The 27,596-nt window shown below is 38.8% G+C and overlaps 1 protein-coding gene across 1 annotated transcript; it reads right to left on the bottom strand.

Annotated features, from left to right (window-relative positions):
- CLPTM1L (CLPTM1 like) lies at window positions 1-25,712 on the bottom strand. The gene is made up of 17 exons (XM_023921758.2): window positions 25,464-25,712; window positions 24,479-24,579; window positions 22,940-23,129; window positions 22,024-22,166; window positions 20,019-20,097; window positions 15,794-15,911; window positions 15,233-15,327; window positions 13,604-13,688; window positions 12,154-12,257; window positions 10,662-10,727; window positions 9,602-9,652; window positions 8,878-8,960; window positions 7,070-7,104; window positions 6,731-6,786; window positions 6,604-6,648; window positions 3,390-3,505; window positions 1-2,287 (listed from the first exon to the last, which is right to left on the bottom strand). The coding sequence occupies exons 1-17, from the start codon at window positions 25,635-25,637 to the stop codon at window positions 2,209-2,211; spliced, it is 1,620 nt and encodes a 539-aa protein (XP_023777526.1). The 5' UTR covers window positions 25,638-25,712; the 3' UTR covers window positions 1-2,208.
- Window positions 25,713-27,596: the final 1,884 nt, after the last annotated feature.

Raw genomic sequence — 27,596 nt, 5'->3', positions numbered from 1 at the left:
TTTATCCTGTATGCCAAGTCTTTTATTTGGAAATGGAATACATAAAACAATGACTTGAACAGGAAAGTCTTGCTCATTTTAAAGACTTAAGGTGTTCTAATTTTATATTTATGATGATTGTATAGGATATCATGAGGCCAGTGTTAAGAAATGCAAGACAGAAAACCAGTAAACTCACAGTACGTGAAAGTGCAAAAGCAATTTTTCAACAGCGATGTACAAAAATGAGCAATGAAACATCAGAAATACCCAAATATGGTATTCTGGACTTCGAGAAGCTACCTTAGAAGAACCAGTGACTTGTTTTGAAATGGCACAAAAAATGGAATGTGCATTCTTTATATCATGAAAGCTTTTCATACACATTTAACTTAATGTGAAATATTAGTTTGCTTAATGGCAAAGAGCTTGTTCCAAACAAATTCAAAACAGGTACAAGATAGAGCAAATGCAACCCCAGTTTTGCATAGACTTACTTAGGTGTGTGTTTAATGCTAAAATCAATGATTTGTAGTTACAATTAACAGCATAATGAGACCTTAACATTAACAGGGCATAAATATTCACTTCAAGACTCCTTTCCATTCCCAGCAGTGTGTAAGGAGGATTTCAGCATAGGAAAGACTGTAGTCTGTAGCAAAACACAATAGGCAGGCACACTTCTTTGTCTTTTTGGGACCTGAATATTTATACGTTCAGACTTTTGAAGTATCAGAACTGGATAAAATCTACTTCACAAAGTAGTTACAGACCACAGGAGCTTACCTGTGTTCTTCAATGTTATTCAATGAGTATTTTCAATTCACAATAAATTTGGGTTAAACAGCCTTGCACAAACAGCATGCAATTTAATTACGGTAAGCATCATTATGGTTTATTTGTAAACTTACTGACCAAAGCAAAAGTAGAACTGGAAACTAGAATTCTGCCTTCTGTATTTTTTTTAACTGCACTTTATTTGCTGCTGAAAGTAATGCACTCTGTATTTCACTTACTGTTACTAAGAAACTTGTTTTTAAGAATCTTTAAAATTTTTGAATTTAAAATTTTTCTAACCATTTTTAAAAGTGGTTTCTAGATATAGCTGTGGAGTTTGGATTTTGGAATAGTAATTCAGCCTGATTATTTTTTGCAAATTTGAAAGAAACAGATGAAAATACCTCCCTTAATGAATTCCATTCCCGTGGAATACAGATTTTCAATTGTATGAAAGGTATGAATGGTTCTTTACCAAGCTATTTTTTTTTCTCTTCTCTGTATCTTTGTAGTTTGTTGAACCTATACTTGAGCAAAATAATTCCATTTGAATGGTGTGTGCTTCATCAAAAATTATTATGGGGCAGGGAGGGAGAAGAATTATTCCCTTTGAAACGTAACAGAATTGCCTAGTAGGTCACTGTGGTACCAAATGATAAAGAATTTAAGAAGTGTTAAGAGACTTTCCCAGCACATAACAATGATTTGCATTACATGAATACCTGCTATGCCAAGAAATCATATTTGTCCACAATGGAGAAGGATTTCTACAAACTTGCACACATATTGAAAGAAATTAGATTACAGTTTTTTCACACCTTAATTCATTTTAAGAAAACTGAAACCCTCTGCCATATGGTGGGCCAAGAAATTGGTGGAATTTGAAGTTTAAAAATGCCATCTAACTTATCCTATATTTCCAACAACATATTTTTTTTAGCTAGGAATTCATGATTTCTACAATTTCCATTATCAAAAGAGAATGATTTGTAAGTAGAATATAATCCAATGTTATACCTTTTATTTTTGACAGTGCCCAGTTTGGCAATAATCCTTGATTCTGGTATAACACAGTGTCTTGTTTTTTTCAGTTTTCAGAGCGTAGTGGCACGGGCACCACAGTTCCATTTTGTGAGTTCTCTTAAAAACACAGATTTGGATCTTAATTACAATGGTCAGGATGCTTAGGTTTTCACTGAAGAGAAGCTGAAATGCAGGAAGTTTATATAATGTCATCTCTCAGACTGTAGACCTTGTGAGGACATAAAAGGGTCTTGAAAGAGGAGGGTATCAAAACTAGATTTTGGCAATGTAGAAGATGTGCTGTCCATGTAGTTCTGTCATAAGTTTTAAAAATACTCTTATTAAATAAGTTTTTCCTTCCTTAAGACCAGGTAATACACAAAGCAAATAAGAGTCCAGGGGTCAGAATCTTCAGTTCTTAGTTATTCTCTATGAGCTTTTTTTTTTCGACTTTTCTTCATAAGATTCTCCATACTCATTTACTCTGCTCTTATCCACAGGATAAAGCCTGGCAGAAAAAAACCAAATCTTTAGTTACATTACAGTCTCCTATCTGAAGGAATTAAGTAGTTCAATGATGCTTAATTTTAAAAGTGAATTTCTTTGTCATCGTGTTCTCTATTTCCATTTGTGGTAAAACCCAGCATCTTTAGAGATTTGTACAGACATATCAGCTTCTTCACAATATGACTCAACCACTTGTGTCAGGACCTCATAAGAGACATACTAGTTCCCTTAAAGCTTGGCTGGAGTCTTTTCCCAAGTAATCCAGACTACCTCAACTTCACTATGAACAGTGTTTTCTAAGCAGTGCATACATAGCGCATTCTTTCTCATCTGATTTTTTAGTTACTTAAAGAATCTGAAACTCAACAGGTACTCAGCTTACAAGAGAACCTGATAATTTGTTTTTGCAAAACAGATAAATAGAAAAGCAGAGCAGGGCAGTCCCCCATCAGACAACACCCTTCACTACTGCCCTGCATAACCTTGGAGAGCATTTCTCAGACATTGAGCATATGGAGATGGGGCCCTCAGCAAGGGTTAGAAGCCCAGAAATCCTAAGTGGGTTTGTGAATACAAGCTTAGGAATTTCTCTCCTTCCCCTTACTTCAGGTATTTATGTCTCACATTTGATTTGTGGGTTTTTTTGTTTAGAGTTTTTTTGTATTTTTAATTTTTGTGGTTTTTGCTTGGTCTTTCTTTTGATTTTATTTCTTTTAGGGGGTAGGAGGTTTGTGACTTCCAAATTTGCTGAAAAGAAACTGTTGTGGGGAGGGAAAAGGGGTAACTGACAACAATTCTGGAGTAATGTGAGAAGAGGAATTTTCAGACTATTCTGTATCACATCCAGGATTACCGTCAGGTATGAGAAAATGTTTCTGTTCCTCTTATTTGTACTGAGATCTCCTTTGCAGGGTGCCCTGCTCACCATTCCCTTCACTAGGCACATACATAACTAACATTATCCAGACCATACTATACTATAGATTATCACAGTATAAAACTTCTGCTTCAAGTCTATCCCAATCTGTAGTTCTTTATAGCAACAAGACTGCAACCATCTATAGCACTGTAAAAGATGTCATGAGTATTAAAGAAAGTCATACCATCTTTGGTAGAGATAGACCAGGAACACAACATCGTCTCTAAAGCATGCCAGCCTATGAGATGTTGGCATAGTGATGATAAAAGCAAATATATCATCAATAAAGGTGTTGAATGCCTAGAAATAAAAGAAAAGTATACTTCAGCTGGCTGTGAAGAAAAGAAGTCATCAGTCTTACAAAGTTCAAAGCTTGCTATGTTTTTCTGTGGGAACACAGACTTCTTCCATATTTGTAACAACACTTAAAAGGTTATGCTGCAAAACTAATTAATGCAAATGTTAAAATGCCTTCTTTTAATGAAGACCATACTGTCTACTACAGACCACAAGTTACAAGTAAAAAGGAAGTAGGACTGTTTCAAGTAAGTGAGAGTATTGTCATGGGAGGGGAAAAACACAGACTCAATTTCAGAGAAAAAGTCAAAAGAAACTGGAAAAACCCCCAGACTTTTGTTCATTCATTACTCAAATGGCAAGATTTATAAAATGTCGTTTCACTTCCGTTTTCTCTAGAATTTGTGTAAAAATTTGTTAATTTATTGCTCTTAAGAAGATTAACTTGGAAAGGCTTTAAAGTATTTTCAGTGCTTTCCTGGAAGTAACCACGTGTTGAATAAGGGATGGAAAATTTTCTAAACCATTTCCAATCAACAAGACATACCACAGGCTCTATTTCTGCAGCAATAATGAAAGGTAATTTAACCAAAAGGCAACTTGTCTGGATCTGGCTCTTGGCTACAGGGAGGCTGAACACATCAACTCTTACAGTGCACCAGCTCTAGTACTCATGTTGCAATAAACTGTTTCAACTCACTAAAAACATCAGGAAACAAACCCAGCAAAGAATATTCACTGTTGGGTTAACAAACTGAGTTAGTAATGTGGCTCCTTTCAGTTTAGCAAGCTGTATGCTAATCCATACCATAAGAAGGGGGCAAGTGATATAAGCACAAAACTCACTCTACAAAATGAACCAACATTTATGTGATGGAAGAAAACACCAGCAGAAAATGGGGGTGTTGGACAGAAAAGCGTTCTGGTTAGTTACAACAGGAGAGCTCTTTCTGTCAGGTCAAAACAAATCCATCTATCTGAAGTGACTCAGGAATATAGCTGACATTTCTCAGGCCTGTGCAAAGATTTGTCATGGAACAAAACCAAAAACCTTGGCAAGTTGGAAAAGACAGCCTTTCCAAGTCAACACCCAAATGATTGATCCTACAATGACGATGGGAAGAAAAAGCTAAATGCTCCATGCTTCAGGTACATAGGCAGTCTTCATAAGCTGCTGCAAGTGAATGCACCAAGGCAGCCCATCCAATAGTGTTTAGACTGAATAATTTTCTTTAACGATTATCTCACTTTAATAACAATGAAGGGCATAAATGTAAAACGCACAGAAACTAGAAAGTCAGAGTTCAAATTAAAGGAAAAAAAATGAAGCACTCTAAAACAATGATCACAGGTGAGCCCTCTAGACTCTTCTTTCCACTTAAAGGGAAGAAGAGAGCAAGCAACTTTAAATAGCCATTAAAAAAATTAAAACACTCCCTTCCAAAGCTCTCTAAATTAAACATAATTGAAAACAAAACTAGACTTCTTTCTCCACACACACAAGCCTTTGTTGTGGGTAGCCGATGGCATCTGAACAGGAACCATAAGTGCTCTGTAAGAAAAGGCAGTTCATCAAGGTTGTACTGACTTAAAGGTTATTTGCTTGAATAACCTCCCTCTGTTGTTTATTTAACTGCTGATGTCTCTGCTCAGTTATATTCTTTGGTGAAGCAGAACTGTGAAATTACTTCACCAATATACCTTTTACTCCCTCCTCTTAAGAAACATGCTGATTTGCCTAGTATATGCCTGAAATAGTGTTTATTGTCATTTTTATTTCTATTTCCACATCAAACACTGCTTATTTGCTCTTCTACTACCAGCTACATTTCAATCTGTTCTCCTGGATACACCCTGCTTCCTTAAAAACAGTAAGGCAGCAAAAGGTTGCACAATTGCTACAGGCTGATAGAAATGGAAAAGCTTTTGAAGTTCTTTAGATGTATATGTTTTAGTTCTTCTGTCTCAAATCTTCTGTTCAGAATTGGATACCATTTCTTGAGCAGTTTAATTTCTTTAGCAGTTCTTTAACACTGTTTCTTTTAAAATACAGATGTTCTGGACAATTTTAATATATCAACACAAAGGAAAAATGAAAACATTTATGAATGGAAGCACAAATAAAAAGGGTACATGGTGATGGCATCAGGGCCTTGATGATCCCAGCACATCCAGCCAGGGTTTCTCAGGACACAAAGATCGGGAAAACAAAGCACAGTACAAAAATCCTAATGACTGGGATGAGTGGGAAATGATAGTCAAAACACTATCAGCTCTTTAGGGGTACAAGAACAAAACTAGCATACAGTTGCTAACTAAGGGAGAACATAGGAGACATGGGAACTCAACAGTGGCTGTCCTTTGTTATCCATATCAGCACATGGAACCCTGACTGGGATACTTGGGTCTATCATCTTTGTGTTTGAATACTATGCAAACTACTTGGATACACAAATCGGTGCTAGAGGATATACAGCTATCAAAAGGATAGTGAGCTGATTTTGATTTTAAATAAACTCACTTTCCCCTCCAAGGTCTGCTATTGAGCTTGGCTGCAGCACTGCATTATTTCCTACCAGGGCAGTCTAGGCAGTGGGGACACCACAGTGCAGCCCCTCTTCACCCATGGAATAATCCCTCTCACATTTGCCCAGAAGCTCACAATTCCCACCCTGTCACTGAACACTGTGTGCATTACTTCAGTCTCTGGTAGCTCCTGGAACCTGTCAAAGTAAGGTCTTTTTACATTCCTAACTCCTTCTTGAGAACTATCCCCTGTCAGTGATGCATTCACATCTTCTTAAAATGATGCATTTAACTAAGACTGATAAATTTATCTGCAGGACCAACATTTGCACTCATGCAAGATAGCTGACAGTACAAAAGGCAGTATTAACATAAAAACTAGGATGCAAGTATTCTCATCATATGGAAGTCATTATGAAAAATGAAAATCAGTGTGGTTTTTTCTTTTTTAAGGACAGCTGCAAACAAGTTCAGTTCTTAAAACAAAAAAGTACTGACATCCTCAAGCTATTTATTATTAGGCTGTTTCTTACAGAAAACAATTTTGAGAATTACTGCATGCAGCTTTAACTTACTTTGTATGTGAAAGCCTTCCATGGTAAGTGTGCAACAGATTTCATCTAGAAATAAAAATATCAAATTGTAAATAAGGTCTGGAAGAAGAGACTAGAAAAATAGACTTTCATCACTTTTCAATCTTACCTTGTAGTTTACAAATAGCTGGGGCAGCATAAACAGGAATCCAAAAGCATATACTCCTGAAGATGAAATATGGAAAACAAATGCACAGATGTTCATCACACAATTGTAATTTCTTAATTACTAATTTGCACTCATTCTTTTCTAAAGAGTGAAGATGCATCTAATTCTTTTGTTCACTTTGGGTTGAATCTTCTCCCTTTTCCAATCACTGTGATAATTTAATAATAAGCTACTGCTCTGTATTACACTGATCCAAATTATAGCAATTTATATTCTACTTTTAAGTCCTGGCCTTCATCTGAAGAAATATGAATAGAAAAAAGAACAGAAGGGACTCACCATTGACAAAACTGTTAATCAACCAAGAGTACCAGCTACAAACAAAGAAGAGAGTACAGTTATATTTCTCTTCAGCCAAAATTCTATCACATCCTATGCACCACAGTACACTGACTACTCCAAGAAATGGCTATGTTACAAATTACTCCATGCAAGAACTAAATGTGTCACATCTTCCTTGGATTAGGAGGGGCTTCAGAGAAATCGATGCTTATCACTCTATACAAGAAGTTTTGAGAGGTTTATCACCTATTTTTGTACTTTTATAGACCATTTTAAGACTTATGTTTCAATAATCAGATAACTGACATGAGATATGTGCACTGTGTGTGTGTAATACTGTGCACTGAACCCTGACTGTATTAGGGCCTGCAAACGTAACACTGTATTCTAAACAGTCACTTAATATGACACAGTAAGGACTTAACAAATTTCAAACAAGTACCATTCAGTGCAAACCACAACAGTAGGTACTTACAAAAAAAGTAAATACAAGGAATCTATGTTTTTTCCCTCCTTACACCTAATGACCTTCCCAGATGTTCAATGGAGCACAATCTTAAGAAAATAATGGTAGTGCTACAGACAGTGATCTAATTCCATACTTCTGCTTTGCAATCCTGAGAACAGTTAATAACTATCATGCTCTGGTTACATAACTTAAAATTAAACTTGCACTGCTGTGTTACTTGCACATTAATAGCAACATGACAATTGTAGCAACATTTCAGTAATCCACAAACATTTAAAGAATGCATCAAAAAATGTCTCCAAGATTAAAGGATAATCCACTCCTAACATTACTTGTTCTGTCACACTTCCTTACCAATTTAACAATGGCAAGAATTCTATTATATGAATTGTTTTCACTTCTTTAAGGTGCAGCTTATAAAATACCTGAAATACAGTCTTTTGGAATACTAAACATACTCAAGAATTTTGTCAGAAAAGAAGAATTTTTAAAATGCTGCATATTTGTTACATATTACTTACTAAGACAAAAACCTTTTGAAAAAATCTGCTTTTCTAATAGCCCAGAAATTGCTCCAGTTTCTCCTATGAGTGTTACAATTCATCTATGCAGCAACAGCTAAAAAAAATATTAGGAAAAACTACTGCTTGTTTTCTCCCATCCCCTCTGGGTCTAAGGACTATAAAAAATGCCTACATGACCATCACTATGCTTGTGTTTGCAGGTTTTTCCAACAACAAAGTCTCATGGCTGCACACTTGCTTGCATCTCTCCACCACAAAATGAACCAGCTGTTTTGAGTGAGAGGGGACAAGGGTTTCATTTGCTCATGAAATATTGAGTGTCAAGCTCTTGCTGAAGTATTACTATGTTGCAGGAAGTCCAGGGCCCTAAAGGAATAAAGAGCCCTTTCTCAAAAATGCTTTTGCTTGCCTACCATTGTAGCTATCATATTTAGGAACAGAGAAGCCTCTTGTTCAAAGCAAATAATTTTGTGAAGGTTTTTGCTTCTCTCTGCTATTGGACAGGTTCAACCCCTGAATTCCTTTCATGTCTCCTATCACTGACTGGTCCTCTGATCATCAATGACAGCTTTCTTCCCCCTCTTCTGATTGACACGTATGCAAAAGTAATATCAGGTTACTTGTGAAATACAACAGCCTGTTGCTTACAGGATGTTAAAAAACCATCTAGATTCTTCAGCTTTAGATAGACAGCATAAGGAAGTTTCCAGTTCCTGGCTCATGCATCAAACTAACAACTGATTTCCATAACCATGTAGAAAAAACGGAGAATGTTTCAATTCCATATAAGATGATTTATAGAGTTACAGTACCTTTTGTATTTGACATTCAGCAAGGAGTAACCTGCACCTCCAATACACAGTGGATAGAGCAAATATGACAAGTATTTCATAGCCTAATAGACAAGGAAAACAGTTTGTTAGTTCACACTCTATATGAACAGATTTTTCATGGCATTAAATAGAAGACAGCCACATAATCTTTTTCCTGAAAATCTTTTTCTATTCCCAAATGTCTGCTACAATTCCCACTATGCTTCCACTTCCAGTGGTGGTGGTGAAAATTCCAAAGCCCAGTTCAGACAAGCAACCACCTTAGATAGTGTAGGCACCAAGAGACAGCACAAAGATCAGTGTCTAAAAGTAGCTCCCTGCTTAACAACAATGTTGTCACCTGTGCTCAACTCCTTTCAGAAATCAGGAACCACATGAACTTGCCTTCAGTAAAAATAACAAGTACAAATACCAGCTTTCAAATTTGTGAGTGGTAACCCTTTCAAAACCTCTCTTCACATAAATCACTTGGAATTCTGCTTTTCAGAGCAATGCCTCAACCAGATTGAACAACTGAAGGAACTATTTGTTTCATAAATTATCAGAATTAATTTTCACTATCTGATCATCTACACAGTGATGATCCACTTGACAACTGTGAGGATGTGGAAAATACACTTGCAGAAAAAAAGAGCAAAACAAGTCAATCAGCACGTAACATATACGGACTTTGTAGATCAGAAATGATAGAATTCCTTCTTACCTGGGCATCATATTCTTCGGTTTTCTTTTCAGAGTCATTGTATGCACCAAACTGCAACAAATATGAAAACCATAATCACATCAGAACATAGGGGGAAAGCATTTGCTGTAAGAATATAATTCTTATATTAAGAAGGTAACAAAGCTTTTAAAAGCTTCTATATAGGTGAGTCATATATTTGTCCTGTTCAGCCTACTAAATATAGGGTAGGCAAAAAGACTAACCTTTAACCTCATATTTTACACCAAACTTCCAGGACTTCTTGCTTAGAAAAATGCTGTTGAGACAGCAGAATTTGCAAAGCAAAAGCTAAGTGAAGTAGCTAAAAATTTGTCAGACACAGGAAGCATTTATTAAAAGCCATAACCATAAAGAGGTCAGTTTTGGATTATCGCCACATGTCCAGAAATTCTGCCTGCCTAAACACAGTTCCTTGATTACTGACACAAGAACAAGCAGAGCCACCAGTCACTCCAGACACATAGACTTCAAGCAGCACAAAACCCCAGCACTTCTTGTGAAGAAACACTGAGTATTAGGCAACTGATTCTTCTACCAACAAGATAAACCTTCATTGTAGACTGCACTTTGCCACTGCATGTTCTGCAGTCTCAGCAATTCATTTTACCCAAAAGAATCATCTAAGAGTGTACTGTCTGCAGAACATGACACATCTGTTAGTTCCACATTGGAGAAGTTACAGGTTCACGAAAAAGCCAGTTTCTTATTTCAAAACATGATGTCACTTAAGAGTGCCTTTCCAACATAGGGGCAGCAGCAGAGTCCCACCAATACAGATTTAACAGGACTGACAGAGAAGTTCTGAAGTTTCTTGCATCATAAACACATACAAAGAGCTGCTTCTTCTAAAGAACTCAAAGAAACAGGTTTGTAAAGCATCCTCCTGTTGGATTAAGCCATTCATAGAGAGATGCACACAAGAAACTTTTATAATTTAAAAAAAAATTCTTCATTTCACTAGAAGCCAAGTTGCACAGTAACTTGGAAACAGATGGATGACTCAAGAGTGCAATCATTAACAGGGCAATGCCTACTATACCTGAAATTTGGGTCTCAAACCTTGCCACCTGATTGTCATTTTCAAGGCCTTCTTCACCTTCCAGAGCTGTGATTAGCAAAAACAAAACATGCACATGAAAGATTATCATCCAAAGGAACATCTTGTGAAGGATTCAGATAATTAGAATCAATATTTCAGAATACCTATTTTAGTCGCCCATTGCATAAAGCAGTAGCAGCCTGATTGCAGCACACACTCCTGGGTCTACACAAACTGAATGCTGTGCCATCAAACAAGTACAACATTGTGGTCCTGCACTATTAAGCCTCTTTATCAGATGATGTAGTTCAAGTGAAGTAATGTAGTCATTCCAGGATATCTGAATTGCAGTGCTTAAGTGTGGTTAGCACCAACATGCAACCCAGGTCAGGCATTTAGAAAATTCCAGTAGTCACCTGCCAAGCAAGTTTTCATGTCCCTTCGATGAAGGTGCCTCAGAACTCCTAACAGTGATTAAGCTGGTGCTTACATGGTCATTACATTTCAGTAGTGGACAACAAACAAAAATCAGTGAATCTGCTGAATTATTTGGTTACTTACTATAGTAAGTATAGTAAGTTACTTAGCTGTAACAGCCTGACCCTAATACAAACCAAAAGTTTCAGTTGACCTGAAAATTTACTCATGTACCCACACTGCTATACAGATTTGACAACTTAGGCAATGCAGCTTCCCAGAAGAGCTACACTCCAGTGAAGCTTTTTGTGGACAAGGCTCATTTGTTTAACTTTAGATACACCAATATTCTCTTCTCATCCACCATATATTCCAAACAAAAACAAAAAAGGGGGGGGATAGTGTAAAGATGAACCTTTACTGTTATCTTTGATACAAGTGAGAAAATTGTTTCTTACAGAATCAATGTCACTACTAGTACTGCATGAGAAACAGGAGCTAAGTCTAAGTTGTGAATAAGTTCCTCTTAGCAGGCAATTTCCTCTGAGATGCACTGTCTGTATGATTGCTGTCACTTTGATACCGCTGTGCTACCTGCAACACACTGACTAGATGTGGACTTGTGGAATCATGTACAGGCAGCAGTTTCCTCCTTCCCCTATCACCTCAGTCCTGGCACTCAGAATGAGTTGACTGGGGACATCAGGACTGAGATGATTGGGGAAGGAGGCAAAGGGCACACAGCCTGCTCTTTTGGCAATGCTTCCATGCAGGCTTGTTGACATGGTTATACTTGCTTGGCCAGGAGTGAGGCCTATCAGGTGATGTGATAGGTGGAACCTCATCATCATTCTGTGTTTGGTTTCTACGATATCAGCTGGACCATCCCAGAAAAAACTAATACTTCCAGTTTAGTTATCTGAGCAAGGGACACAATCTCCTCCATCACTGAAAGCCAAGGACACGTGAGCTACAGCAGTATTTTCCAGTAACTTATTTAGCTTTCTTTTTCTATTATAAACTATGGATGTTGCTGCAAATACTGGTATGTGGTGCTATAGCTTTAAGAACTCACCTCAATCACTGCACCCACACCTGCTGGGATCAGTACCAGTAAACTTGTTTGTTCATCCAAAAGGAAAAGAAATATTACCACAGTACTAAAGCACCGCCAAAGCACTAGACAGAAAAAATAAAAATGGAAGGCTTATTAATATTTAAATGAACAGCTGAGATGACAGAAGACTGATGGCCTATTTAGTGCAATTCTGTCTTACACAACCTAAGCATGAATTTCTTCTGTGTACATCTTGATATATCTAGTAGTCCTAGAAACATTCAGTGATCTCTGGGAACAAGAACATTTCATGCCATCCTTATCACAGGAGATGCAATAAAATTGGAACATCAATGAAGAATTCTGTACTGAAGCAATTCAGCAACACGTGAGTACAATTGGGAACTACATTTATGATTCTTGTGTCCAGGAAGCTGAAAGGCTACGAGATAATAAAATGTCAGTATTCAAAACTCATTTATTATTTGTAAATGTTAAGTCTTTTGAATTTGACTTTACTGAGTTTTGAAACTGGCAACTGACTCTTTATTTCTGAAATTCCATGGATCATTTCAAATTTTTATTCACTTTTTGGCATACACATGCCAACAGCAGTACAACTGCTTTAAAAAAACAAATGCACTCTCATAAAAATTATATATGGGTTCACCACACAATAGAAACATGTTTTTCTTCATAAATTAGAATGCCTTCTTTTTTCCCCTTGGGACTGATATACCTTATGTGTTTTAATCCATCTGTAAATATGATAGAATTTGGGATAGTCTCAGAGGTCAAGTAACTCCAGGTTTACAATTTTGCTTCATAATCAAAATTGGAAAAAAGCTATCGGAAAAACCTTCATCTGTTTCTAGGAAGGCTTGGCAGGATGTCAGATCACTATGTCTCTCTCATGTTTCCTATACACAAATCAAGTCAATGCCCCCATGCTGTCCCCCTTCCCCCACGCCAGGAGCCTCTATTGCTCCTGTTTACATCAAAGCCCAAATCAAGCAAGAGCATTACAGTACAGGACTTTCCACCCACAAATATTTTCCAACCTGTAGTTATCTACAAGGAACACAAGGGACTTGCAGAACAGCATTATCTATGAAAGCACATTCTCTCCACCCACAGAACTTTTCCTGGTCTTCGTTTTTTTCTCAAAGTTCTCTCTGTTCCTTCAGCAAGGAAAACATGGTAACTGACTCAATATTAATCTAATTCCCAGCTCCAACACAGTCAAACCTCAGTAGTGACGTAAGTGCTTAAACTCAAGTGATACCTGAGCACAGAACTAACAAAGTTAGAACCATCTGTGTAGACTGTTGGTCATCTCTTCTTTGTACAGAAGTCATCTCATTTTGCTATCTCTGTAAACCTACGAAGTGTCAACTTAGATCAAGACTGGAAACACACACCAGAAAATAGACAGCACACAGACAACACTTGGCATTCTAGTCCATACCTGCTTTTGTAGACATCCCAATCATGCTCCTCTTTTTCTTCCAAAAACTGATGTCATTTTTAAATGCAAGGAAATCAAAGAGAAGCTGCAAACAGGAACAAACATACTCATTTGCTTGAAACATGCATTATTTAGAGACTGAAAATGTTAACAATGCATTCAACATGGTATTAAAAAAACTCCTGTTTTAGCAGCTTCAGAAATGAAAATTAAGATTGATGAATAAAAGCTAAAAAGAAAAGTTGCTATAGAAATCCAGGCTCTAAAAGCACTGCAAAGTGACAGGATATATTTCAAATACTACCACTGCAATGCTGCACAAATCAGTGTTGTGTAAACAAAGTCAGAGACCCAAGACAGGGTAACTCATTACAGAAGTTGAAGAGTGAGGACTGTGAGGAACCACACATCTCCTTGAGAGAGCAGGGAACATCACAATAAATTAAACTAAAAATGCTCTGTATTGGATTGATAGTCAATTTACATTTGGATAATATCAAAACTTTAGTAAAAAACATCCTACAATACAGCAAGCTAGGTTTCCTCTGTATTTTGTCACTAACTTGACCTAAATTTCCAGGACATTTTAGAATTCAATTTATTTGTACAGAGATTTTTTTTTTTTTCTTCAGTATTTTCATTCAGTATAGTTTTTGGTATGTCCTTTAAGCCTTCACCATCTAAAAAAAAAGTAAAAAAAAATCAAATGCAGATTCCATAAATTCTTGTGCCACTGGACTTGAATGAGGAAATTTTCAGTTGTTTTGGTGAGATTTGTTTGTTTATGGAAGGGGGTTGTTGTTTGATTTGGTTTTTTTTAATTTTTGGCAAAATGATACACAAAAGAAAAAAGTATCAGAAAAGCCTGTCCCAGTCTAGAGACACCTTGCAACCTGATAAACAGAGTGGAAAAGTTAAATTAAAATGTCATAGAAATCTAAGGCTTTCCAAACAAGTTAACTGTATGTAATGTGAGTATAAAGAAACATAACATTCCAAGTTCTTATCTCTCCCAGAGTATGTGAACTGTGTTGAGTATAACTGTAGATTACAAAAATGTTGCCAGTGTCTAAAAAAAATTGTTCAATTAAACCAAGGTTCAGATTTAAGCCAATGCTAAGAAAGGGACAAATAACAAGAACAAAAAATAATCATGAGTGCTCCACACTTTACAGGAACATTTTTGGAAGCAACTTATATCAGCTGATCTAAATTCCTCAAGGGATTAGAAGTCAGACACAAACCCTAGTATACATGCCCCAGCTATGCCACTGCAGTGGTAAACCTTGTGAGAAGTCAGCAAAATTTGAACCAATGTTGACAGTCATACTAATTCTAGGGGCTTTGGTTCAATTACAACATAAAAAAAGTGATAATGAAGGTAAAGTTTTATATTTAAGACTGCGAGTTTCTATATAATTATCTCAAATTTCTGCCTTATTTAAGGTTTTTATATTAACTCTTTATTGTAAATATAGCTGACTTGTACCAGAAAATGTTTCCATTGCTCTACTGAAATCACTGTTTTCAAGAATAATTCTTAATAAATGAGACAGCTGAAAGTCAGACACATGCTCCCTTTCCTCTTTTTTTCATATTATGTACTTCCTAAAAACAAAAACCACTTACATGGAATGCTGCTACGAAGAATGTCAAAGCCAGAAAGTACAAGTTAGTATCAACAAAAATTCCTTTTACTTCATCTGCATCCTTTTCTGAAAATCCTACAAAAAAAGAATAAGTCATTGTGCAAAAAGTGCCAGATAGTTCATTGATGTTATACTCAAGTCCAGTACGAAAGGAATCTTACGTCACCTGCACAAGTTCTGTTAAGGAATCATAAATCCAAAACACAGTGGAAGCTTTATTGATAAGATCTTAATCTACCTATATTTTGGAAGTTATTTAGCTTGCCATAAACAAAACCGATCAGTTACAAGCCTTTAACTTATGCAATTACAATCTGTTTTGTAATGTTTTCAGAGCAGTTAATTCAGCTCTGTATTCTCACTCCCTACCACATGTCAACATATTTTTATTTTTGACTTAAGGAGAAACAACACAAGATTTGTAGTCTTAAATCTCTTTACCAGTTATCCAGAAAAAAGAGTGTCACCTGTGCACATGAAAGAAACAAACTGAGGGGTTAGTTGGTGTTTCTTGGCCTAAAGTCATTAAAGGTAAGCATACCAAATTGCTGGAGGGAGTACACAGCATCCTGCATGTGGATCCAAAATCGCAGTTTTCCAAGAGATATTTTGTCATATGACACTGTAAGAGGTAGCTCTGTTGTTGAACGATTTATAACCTGCATTTCAAAAAGAAATGTTTCATTTTTAATAGCAGAAAAATAGCAACAACTACTTGCATTCATTTAAAAAAAAAAAAAGTGATTGTATCACACTATAATTTAACCACACTATTTCAAGAACTGTTTTTTAAAGGGAATAAGATCTTAGACTTCTATACCATGCTTGATGTTTTTGTTTTTTCCAAGAAATGTTAAATTAGCAATTTGTTCTGTTCAAGTTCCTATAGCAACCTCACTGCTCATGTATACAGATGCCTGAGACGGCAGCACAAAGGGGTAAATGTGTGCTTAAGATAATTCTTTTGACAGTTCTTCTATGAATGCATATACTAAGATTACCTAAACTAGAATATTATAAGAAAACCCAACCAACAAATAAATTGTATCCTTAAGGCCACAGCCACAAATTTACTACATTGAGGCTGATTTTGAGAGAAATTGAAAGGGTGGGGAAGCAAGATAATGCCACTAGCTCAGACTAGTGAAAACACCACAGCTAAAGCTAAATAAGACAACTTTGGGGTCTGGGGTATCAAAAAAAACTTCTTCCTGTACACCAAAAAAGAAATCTCTGCTAATCCTACTGTATCATCTACATGTTAGTTAAGATGGAAAAATAAAAAATAAAAGAAAATTAAAATAATTGCATCAGTTCCTTCTGCATGATAGCTGTCCATATCCAATTCTCAAACAGGTTTAAAAAAAACCCAAAAAAACCCACCTTGTCCTCTCAGATGTTAGAATACTCAGCAGTTACCTCAGTACAAGTTCAGGCAGTATATTTTACATTTCCAAGGTTAGCTCAGGACTACAGATTGGCAGGCACGCTTTGCAGGAGTTCAAGATCTACTGCTTCAGGCTCCTAATTACTCCCAATCATAATTCCCATCTCAGACCTGCTACTCTACACTGCATCTGTTTCTACAGTAATTAGTTAGCTGACACCTAACAGCTCTGAATGGGCTGCTTCTGATTCTTGTGACAATGAGCACAGTTTCAGGCTCCCCAGCCATCAGTCAGATGTGAAATGAGGGCTTCGTTCATTCTCCCATTCACTCTTTCCTCTAGTGAGTACAAACAAATCTCAATTTCACCACCCTCCCAAGACCCTGTGAGTTTTTCAGACAGTGGCAGAACATACAGGCACATGAGGGAGGGGAAGGGAAGCTGAGAAAGTTTTATGAATACAGCAGAGAGAAAACCTTGAGAAACCAGAACAGTGTCAGGGACCTCTGAATTGAATGGAACAAAAAATCAAGTGTGGTTAGAATTGACTGTAGAGAACACTGTCAAGATTCTACAGCTGTTTACTAAAAATTATATAAAGATCTCCCAGACTGCTTCTCCTTTTCAAAGGATTCCTGTAATTCAATTAGTCTCCTTTCAATTTCTCAGTCTATCAAAAACAGCATTAACATTAATGGAGAAAAGAATTTTTATCTGTGGAGGATGAACAAGTAACAAAAATTTTGCAAATGCCTGGGTGTGGACCTGATTTTTCTGTGCCTGAGAGAATTACAGCCTGTCAGTGGCTGATCTGTTCCCAAGGAAAAGTCTTTTGAGAGTGTCTCTGGCTCAAGGTCTATCTTTGCAAACAATTTCATTTTCTCAAAACAGTTCTGTACAGCTGTTGTTAGTGTGTTTTTCTCTTGTCCCACCAATGGGACAGGAGGTGGTGTTCATTTTACCAATGATGTTAAACCTGTAGCGTAATATCCTACAAAAGGCTGAAAAGTTTGGGGAATTAGGGCCTTTCCTAGCAACTCGTTTTGGTGTGCTGCATAGAATCCACACTTCTACATTGTGTCCAACAGCGACACCTGGGTAAGCAGCATGTGGCAAATGCACCCTCCACAGAAAAAGAATTACTACGGAGGAGTTAGGGGTGAGGTGGGGAGAAAATCAGATTGCAATAGAAGACAGAGACAGGAATTCTCCAACACCAAAAGCAATCTAAAACAAAGATAAGATTAGAAGAATGAATTCTTTCTAATTTTCAAATGAAGATCTTTATACAATTTTTGAAAGCTTTTGAAAGCTTTGCAAGGAATGACCAAGTCCCTGCAATACAACCTGCTCTTGCAGTATCTCATCAGAGCATCACACGTTACTTCTAGCACTCTACTTAATCAATACCACAAAACAGTGTGCAAACACTGCGAATAAGTTCAGTGGTATGAATTTTAAAATTATCTCTTTATTAAATTCTGTGCAATCCCCAAAACTCCAGAATTTAAGCATATTTAAGAACATGGGGAACATCTAATCTCTAGACTGCAGTACTTACCACAGAAGACCTACATCTTGATCAAAAAGAGTCAGTTGACAATCTATACAGCCCAGGACAAGCAGGAAAAATGCACATTCAGCTCCATGATTTTAGGTCAGGCATAGAAAACAGACACTGTGCCCCCATTTACAGTCAAACGTTAACCTGGCTCCACAAAAGCTGTATTACCTCATTTCCTCATTCTTTCCTGCTCTTCACTTACCCCTTATTCTCTCACAGAACAGTTTACTACAAGACTACAATGTTTCCTTTCTGCAGGGCTTGAGAGCAGTTTGGCCAGTAACTACTGAGACATCACATAAGCCAGTGCTGAAGGGGAAGTTTGCAGTTTTAGTAGAACAGTTTTTGCAGCACTTCCCAGGACCTTTAATGACTTTCTAAGGCAGTGAGTTTCAACAGCATTAACTGTGGCATGCATGACAACTGCAGGGATGTCATTAGTAATATGAGAATGCTGAATTTATTTGTAAACAGGGTACATGACTTGACCAGTTAGAAGTTCATATGAATGTACTGAATTGGACTGGATGAGCTGTGATAAAACATTAAAACAAAGGACAATGACTACTAATAAAGACATTACAAATGTATATCTAAAGAAATACTGGACAAAATTATCTTCTATCAAGACATGTAGCAAATGCTCACGAGTTTATTTTGCTGTACAAATTCGGGGTGTAAGGGATGCAAATTTGTAAAGATTATCTTGAACACAAAACAACAAAATCCTTTGTCTGAGCTTAAGTGATGAATTGGAGAGACAATTTAGAAGATTTATGGGAAATTTACATCTACAAAGGCTTCCCAGGGCACATTCAACAGTTTTGAGACATTCCTCAAGACTGTTATTCTCAGTAACTCCAGTTGCCCGTCAGTGCAACTGAAAAGTGCAAGGCTTAACTAAGAGCTACTAAGATCAACATTATTTAGATACATGGGACTGCCATGTGTAGCCTCTAGCAAAGGAGCTGCATGATTTTCTACAAGAGAAGAGTTGGGGATAAACTAAATACAGATTTTTTTTATTTTTTTTTTACTGCTGGAGTGACGGAATAGTAAAGCAGGTTGCCCATAGAGGCTGTCGCCTCTCCATCCTTGGATATAACCAAAACTCAACTGGAAAAGGTCTTGAAAAACTCACTCCATGTGATCCTCCTCTGAAAGGGGCACTGGACTAGCAATCTCCAGAAATCTCATCAGCTTCATCCTTCTCTACTTCCATTACTGAAGTTTCAAAGTCCCGATTTATCTGAGTGCACAAAATCATCGGATATACTGTAACACCAAACTTCCAGGTGCTCAAGTTACTCTAATGTGATAGAGAGCAGCACCAAGAAATTTAACCACAAGTGAATTTTGAGCAGATAGGAGAGTAGCTACTGACTTAAGTGTAGCTCCACTATCAGCTGTGGAGGTTGTCAATATACCTAGAAAGTATGAGAAGCTACTCTGGGATGCTAACACAACTTCTTCATATTAGGAAGTCAAACTACTGAGGAGACTGCTCCTGCCACTGCTGGTGCTACACTGATGTCCTCCATAACCACCCAAAAGGCAGAAGCAGCAACGTCCAAACATATTTGGTGGAACAGAAGACAGTGACTGACAGATACTTCAGAGGGAAGTCTCAAAACCCAGATCCAGCTTCTGCAGTTACCACAGTAGGTCACATTAAGTCAAGTGGTTATTGAGTCCTCTTGTGCATTTATACTTTTTCATTACAGCAAACAACCTATGAAAAAATCTTAATTAAAACAACATTGAAGATTACTGTTAAAATTGTTAAATGTAATTAAAGGCATTCTATTACTCACCATCAAATCTTTCACTCTGTTGCTTAGCTGATCAATAAATAATATTGGAAGGTAATGCACTGTCTTCCCCAACTGAACCCTAGGATGTTTAAACATGGATTTTATGACTGTAGTGATCTAAAAAGAAAACTACTTTTATTCAAATTAGCACTCATTTATCACTTTCAGATCTACCCATGTACAAATTTCCCACCATCTTTTCAGGCACATTTTCTTTTAACACACAGAAAGAAATTAGCCTAGAATCAATCTTTCACTGAAAGACACCGGTATTGAAAATTTTTTGTTTGCTTCCTCTGTAGAAAGACAGAATAAACAAATAAAAATACAAATGAAATTGGTTGTGATGATGCTGAAGCTTTTGTATGACCAAGGGAAACTTAAAAGTCTGTGGAAGAGAAACATGCTGAAGTTTACTGCCATATATTTGTATCCATCGTTTCAAATATCCTCCTCCTACTGTGAATATGACACCGGTGCACCATCTCTCCCCCACTCATCAGGGCCTGGCCAGACATCAGTCTCAAGCTCTGGCCCACATGGGACCATGAATGTGATGGCTGATGCACAAATACGAAGGTCACGTATTGCTGCAGGGACTGTACAAGGAACAGAAATCTTCTCTGCCATCTACAGAAGCTCTCGTTTGGATTGCTTTTGATTGACACCTCACCAACCTGCATGAATCCAGTATAAACTTCCTAGCCTTCAAGCCCTCTATCAAATTGGTTACTGTAAAGTTATTTAGCAAATTAGGACCTACAAGCAATTGGTTTGTCAGCATCTTAGAAAAGTATTTAGCCAATGCCCTAACAGAGATAAAATCTTTAAGTCTTCACTAGAAAGGCAGTTATCTAAACTGTGATGTTCTTGGTAAAAATCCGAGGAAGTAGCATCATGGAGATTTTTAGAGCCTGAAAGTTGAATTTTAGCTGTTGACAAAAGAAAGAAACATCTATGCATGCTAAGAAAGACTGCATACTAAACACACAATGTGCAACAGTAACACTGAAAAGTAATTGAGGGTCAGAAATACTGCTTGGTATTTTAACTGAAGTGATTAAGATTTCTATGTAATGATTATGATTCAAGCTATTGTTAGTGTTGCAGCAGGTTATTTCATATCCAAATTATTTTCCTGTATAATGCAATAACAACACAGCACTGATGCAAATCAACCAGAAAAAACTTCCCAGCCCAACAACCCCTTCTTGCTACGGGTCTAGCTATTCTGGCTGGCAAGGTACCCCAGAACACCAGGGCCTGCTGGTTAATCAACTACTTTGGATTTAAGAGGGTACTTGTAGAGAAAGGCATCAACACACAGCACCACAAACCTACACAGCACTACTTACATGCTTGATACTGGAAGTGATTGAAGCAAGCTGTGAGCAGAAGCTACTGCCTGCCCCTAGAGGCCTAAAAACCCATCCCTGTTTGTTAGTATTTTCTTGAGTAAAATGACAGAACGTAGGAACACACACTGTCAAAGTAAAATTAAGCAAATCATATAGGGAGAAAATATATCCTAGGAGATCAGCTGTGCCTCTTCAGCACTTGCAGTTTGTACAGTTTGTAACTTGCAGATGAAGGATAATTAGAAAAGGTCAATGGATGGCAATTGCTCTGAAGGCCAGAAGGACAACTGGAGAACAAATGGGTTTGAAGTCTGCTGTAGTGTTTTACCTGTGTCTTTGTAGTCCTGTTTTGCCTTATATGATAACTCCACACAGAAAAAGTATTCTAAACTCTGAGCTGTCCAGGAAGCAGGTATCTCCAAAAAGGCTTCTGAGTATGTAATATCTTACAATTATTTGTCACTACCAAAATGCAAGGATTAAGATCATCTGTTTTTGTCTCTAGGTGCCCATTTAAACATAAAATACTAAATACTGAAATACTATATATACACATACTAAAATACAAGAAGGTCAAGGAGGACTTTTGAAGAAATGTGCCATAAGTTTTTAATAACATATCTGACAAAATTAAGTCATTGACTTACATTTTCATGTAACGGTGAACATCAGCAGGAAGGGATGATCCATCAAACACAAAATCTTCCACCATGACATTTAAGGTCAGTCTTGACCTCCAGTGAGAGACAGGTTCATCCAGGGCATTGGTGTCTTTTTCTGCTTCAATTTGCTTTTAAATAAGAATAAAAATACATACTATTAACCAACGCAAAATTTTGAATTGGGTAATAATATAACTCACAGAATCCAGGGAATCATTAACTATATCAAAAGCCAGAAGCCCACTAAGAAACAAAAAACCCCAAAATTTACCTTAATTTTGACCAGATTAAGTATTTTGCTCAAATAAAACAGAATGGATTTTAAAGACCCACCAGAATCTGACACTGAAAAACTTCAGTGTCCACTCACAGCCTTATTCATCAAGAAGGAATATTCATCTAATTAACCTTCATACCTTGGGAACGTGGACAGTAATAAGAAAAAATCACTTTGAAATTAGGACTGTAATCCAATGCTACTTCAAAACAGTCAGAAGGATGTGGATGATCAACCAAATGTTATCTGTTTGTCCTCATATCTTACTGTACTATTTTACAACAGCAAAGCATATTACTTTACATCAATTCACCATGGAAAGCAGCACCATGCTTTTACAGAGCAATATAGCTCTTCTACCAAAAGCAATGAATCCTTGAAGTAATTACTGTTAACTAGGGAAGTGCTTTAATAACTACCCAGCATTTTAAAGAGCTCTGCCTCTGCTTTGCTGAGTGGTCTACTATTAACATGATAATCAAGAAGAGGATTTTGATTTTTTTCTTTCTGTTGCATCATCATTAGTATAAAGATGCAAGCACAGCAGATATTAATACTAGAAGTGTCTATAAAGCAAATTACTTATTTTGCAGATGTTCTCCTATAGATGGAGCACACACCTACCTGTGTGGCTGATTCACCAGTGAGCAAATGAATCTCTTCTGGCTTGGGAACCATGTATGTGGTCAGAGGGCTTACTATATGCACATGCTTATCATCATACCAAGGCAAAATGCCAGCATGATGAAGAAATACAAATGCATATAATGTGCCATTATTTCGGGTTTTCTTTGGTACAGAGACATTCACTGTCCTAAAATAAAAAATAAACATATTATGAGATGACATAACACATGGTGAAATATTTAGCTATTACTAAACATTTGGGTTCCCTGGAACACAACAATTACTTCTGGCTATCATGTTCCATGGCTGGATGGGGTCATTTTTTATACTCCAGTACATATCACAATATATTAATTTCCAAAGATTTACTATTTACTATTACACTAAGATAGTTTAACCTTTTTTGTCCTAGATAACACAAGACTACATCATCAATTCTTTTGTTGCTTTCCCCTACTGACAGGTCACAGGGCCAAAATTATGACTGCACTTGTCAAAAAAAAGCCTCATGTGCTGAAGATACATCACAGATCGCATACACAATACGAAGTTTAAAAAGAAAATCACAAAGTTTTGCCAAGCACTTTGCATTAATAAAATATCTTCTCAGCTATGGCATGCCAAGCACAAAATTCTAAACTGGAGCCCCAAACCATGAAGTCACTCCCCTTGTACTAGCCAAGAAATCATCCTACTTGCACCCTTGCATAATGCCTCCTCTCTTCCTGTAGTCTCACTCAGTTTATTCTGCTCTGAATACTTTCAATGGCTTAGCAGACCCTGTCAGTAAAACAATTCTTATAACGTCTCTCAAAGATGAAGTTCAATGTGACCTGCAACCAACAAGTTCTTTAGCCATAGAGAATGAAGAGAGTAAAATAACCTTAGAGACTACAATAAGAGAATCTAGAATGCGGCAATTATTTTAAACAAATGAACAAAACAAAAGTGAGACAACAAATATGAAGAGCAAAACAAGTAATTCCAGTCATTTTAATTGTTCAGAGGTGTATGTAGAGTGCAGTGTTATACTAGAAAGTTTCTCTAAGGGCATAGTCTTGGCACCAATATCCTTTCAGAAGATCCTCAAACCCTAGACTATCAGAAAAGAAGGCTTTATCGTGTGATTTCAGCAGAGAAATAGTTATGGAAGAGCATGTTGCTAAAACACATGAAAGAACATGGTTTGACATCTAAGTCCTGTCCCAGGTCTGACACCAGAGCAATGAAGAACAAAACAAAATGTGTAGCCAATGTCCTACCTGTGTGATTAGAGGCAAGTCTCAAGCATTTCCAGGCATATTTGTCTTTAGATTTTCTCAATGGAAAGTAATTTTTACGATTATGAGCAAGGCACACTTCTGCAAAATGTTTGCCTGTATGGCTGAAAACAGCACCCTGATCCAAGCTAACCAACAGTGAAATCTACCTTGGCTTCATGCATACTTCCATCCACGTAACTCCTAGTTAGGATGCACGCTTCAGAATTCAACAAAGAACTCTGATACCTTGCATACTACTGGCCCAGATCCTTACCTTTCAAATTTGGACTCAATATCAAAATCTTCCACATTCAAAACGAGATCTATATTACTCTCAGCACCAATGCTTGACCGTGTGGTAGTGTACACACTTAACTGAAATCAAAACAAAGCACAGAGAAATTAAGAGTATGAAAACAAATTCATGCATCACTATGTTTAGAGCACAAGTCTGTCTTTCAGCATCACTAATTCTCCCAGCTGCAGGAAGGTTGTACACACAGGGAAAGAAAATAGTGTACTCAAGCCTTTCAGCTCCTTTTGGGGGCAGAAACACAGTCATTTTAATGGGATGACCTGTTCTGGAAGTTGAAGGAAGTGGAGCCATTTCACAGAACCACAGATCATGTCAGTAAAGGAAAGGGTCTCCGCCAGAGCCGGAAAGGACCTCTGGAGATCCCCCCCACCAAGGCATGATAACACAGGAAGACATTTAGTTTGGTTTGGAATGTCTTCAGACAGGGAGACACCACCATCTCCCTGGGCAGCCTGTTCCAGTGCTTTGCCACTCTCAACATAATGAAGTTCTTCCTCACACTTTAGTGGGAGTTCTTGTGTTTTAGTTTATGGACATTACTCCTCCTCCTGTCACCAGGCACCACTTAGAAGTGTCTGGCACCATCCCCTTGGCACCTATCCTTTGAAATATTTATATGAATTAATGAGATCCCTTCTCAGTCTTCTCTGGACTAAACAGGCCCAGCGTTTCTTCCGCAACGCTGCTCTAACCAGTACGTGTGTGGCAGCAGGAATACGAAACCAGTAAGAAACACGAACCATAGTCCTACCCGTGCACCAGCCAAGGGAGCCCTCCCCGCACTACCCAGAGGGCGTGGGAGCGGCTCGCCCAGGAGGGAGCAGGGACAGGAGGCAGAAGCGGGGACAGAGGGCACGGACAGGGACAGAGGGCAAGGGACAGGAGTGGTACCGAGGAACCCCTGACTTGGGCAGTGCGCCGAGGGCCGTGCCCGCCCGCTCACCTGAAGCTTGGGCCTCTGAGCCAAGTAGGGCCAGACGCATCCCCCGGCCGCTCCGTCCGCCGCCGTCGGGCAGGGCCGCGTGTAGACGATGCCGTACATGACCCAGCAGGTGTGCGCCACGTACACGGTGAACACGCCCACCACCAGGCTGGTGAAGGAGCTGCGGCTCAGCATGGTGACGGTGCCGATGGCGGCGGCCGCCGCCCCCGCCCCCCTCCGCAGCCCCGCTCGGGATCTGCCGCCGCCGCTCGCGCATCCCCCACGCGCCGCCCGCCCCGCCCCGCCCCGGCTGTCCGTCACTTCCGGCGCGCGCGGGAGGTACCGCCTCCTCCCCCCGCTCCCGCCCGGCAGCCGCTAGGGGGCGCTGTGTGCAGGGCCCGCCCCCGGCTGCGCTCAGGGCTTGGATCGGAAGGGTAAAGATAATACTGGTGATAATGATAATAATGATGGCAACCAGAGTCACTCGGGATCCATTCGGTTGGAACAGGCCTCTGAGATCATCGAGTCCAACCTATGACATCAGCTAGACCATGGCACGAAGTGCCAGGTCCAGTCTTTGCTTAAACACCTCGCAGGGATCCATCATCCAACTCCATCTCCCTGGGCAGCCCATTCCAACATCTAATCACCCTTTCTGCGAGGAAAGTCCGCCTAAAGTACAACCTAGACTCTCATGTGCAGCTTAAGACTTTGTCCTCTCATCCTGTTACCTGGCAGAAGGGGCTGACCCTCACCCAGCTGCAGCCTCCTTTCAGGCAGTTGTGGAGAGTGATAAGGTCCCCCCAAGTCCCCTTTTCTCCAGGCTAAACACCCCCAGCTCCCTCAGCTGCTCCTCACTGGACTTGTGCTCCCGACCCTTCACCAGCTTCAGTGCCCTTCTCTGGACTTCTGCAGCACCTCAGTGTCCATCCTGAATCGAGGGGCCCAGAACTGGATACAGCACTTAAGGTGATGCCTTACCAGTGCTAAGTACAGGGGGACAGTCACTGCTCTGCTCCTGCTGGCCACACTACATCTGGCACAGGCCAGGAGGCCATTGGCCTTCTTGGCCACTTGGGCACACACTGGCTTATATTCAGCCAGCTGCCAACCAGCTCCCACAGGTAATATTAAGAGCAACAACAATAATTGTTGGAATAACAACAACAGTAAGAATAACAATAAAAATACCCTTAGTCTAACAAAAAAATTACCTGTGATATGCAGGCATAGCCTGCAATGTAGTGCAATGTGATGAAGAAAAGAAGTCGGGGAAATGACAGGAGCAACATTTCAAGGCTCAGGGGTCCTGAGCAAACTGTTCTACTGGAAGATGTCCCTGCCCATGGCACAGGGATTGGAACTGGGTGATCTTTAAGGTCTTTCCAACACAAACCATTCCTGCTGTACTGTGGTGACTACTGAAAAAATCCAAGGGAGTGGCCTGAAGTTGTGTCATTGGAGGTTTAGGTTTGGTATTAGAAGAAGGTTCTTTGCCCAGAGGGTGGCTGGGCACTGCAATCAGCTTCCGAGGGGAGTGGTTACAGGTTTCCAAGTAGTGTTTGGACAGTGCTGTCAGGCACATGGTGTGATTCTTGGGGATGTTCTGCACAGGGCCAGGAGTTCGACTCTATAATCCTTGTGGGTGCCTTCTGACTCAGCATATTCTGTGATTCTGTGAACATGAACAAACAATGAAGGATGGGCAGAACCAGAAGGGGAGTGTCTGGTGCCCATTCATGACCTGAGGAAGCAGCCCCTGGGAAGCACGACTGCCAGGCTGTCAGTCACACTCTGCTCTCATAGGCCTGAGCTACCAAACATTGTCCTTCAAGGGAGCTGGGAAGGCTCTTCCCAGCCCTGTGCTTGGACTGAAAAAAGAGCGTTTCTTGTGGTCCTTGCATATCTGCCTGTGTGTGGGTCAAGCAGAAGAAAGTGATGATGTGAGTACTTACCTCAAGTAAGCACTCCTCAGCTGAGGAGCTTGGGCAATAGGTACCCAGGGGCAGAAGAGACACAAGCACAAGTTACAGCTAACTGCCCCAGCAGCTCAGTGAAGTGGCACATCCAGGAGTTTCCTTGCAACACTGAGGAGAGAAAAGAGACACTTAGGTAGGTGAAGGGCATTCAGGCCTGTCCTGATTTCATCTGGGA

Source organism: Cyanistes caeruleus, chromosome 1 (genome assembly GCF_971803275.1).
Source record: "Cyanistes caeruleus chromosome 1, bCyaCae1.hap1.1, whole genome shotgun sequence".
NCBI classification, from domain to species: Eukaryota; Metazoa; Chordata; class Aves; order Passeriformes; family Paridae; genus Cyanistes; species Cyanistes caeruleus.
This window is presented reverse-complemented; position numbering and strand designations above follow the sequence as displayed.

Excerpts from the sequence above, each read along its gene's own strand:
- CLPTM1L (XM_023921758.2), bottom strand. The coding sequence starts at position 25,637 with ATGCTGAGCCGCAGCTCCTTCACCAGCCTGGTGGTGGGCGTGTTCACC. Across the intron at positions 15,912-20,018 it reads ACAGAGTGAAAGATTTGATG|GTTATAAATCGTTCAACAAC; the intron begins GTGAGTAATAGA and ends TTTGAAATGCAG. Across the intron at positions 6,787-7,069 it reads GATTAACAGTTTTGTCAATG|GAGTATATGCTTTTGGATTC; the intron begins GTGAGTCCCTTC and ends TTTCATCTTCAG.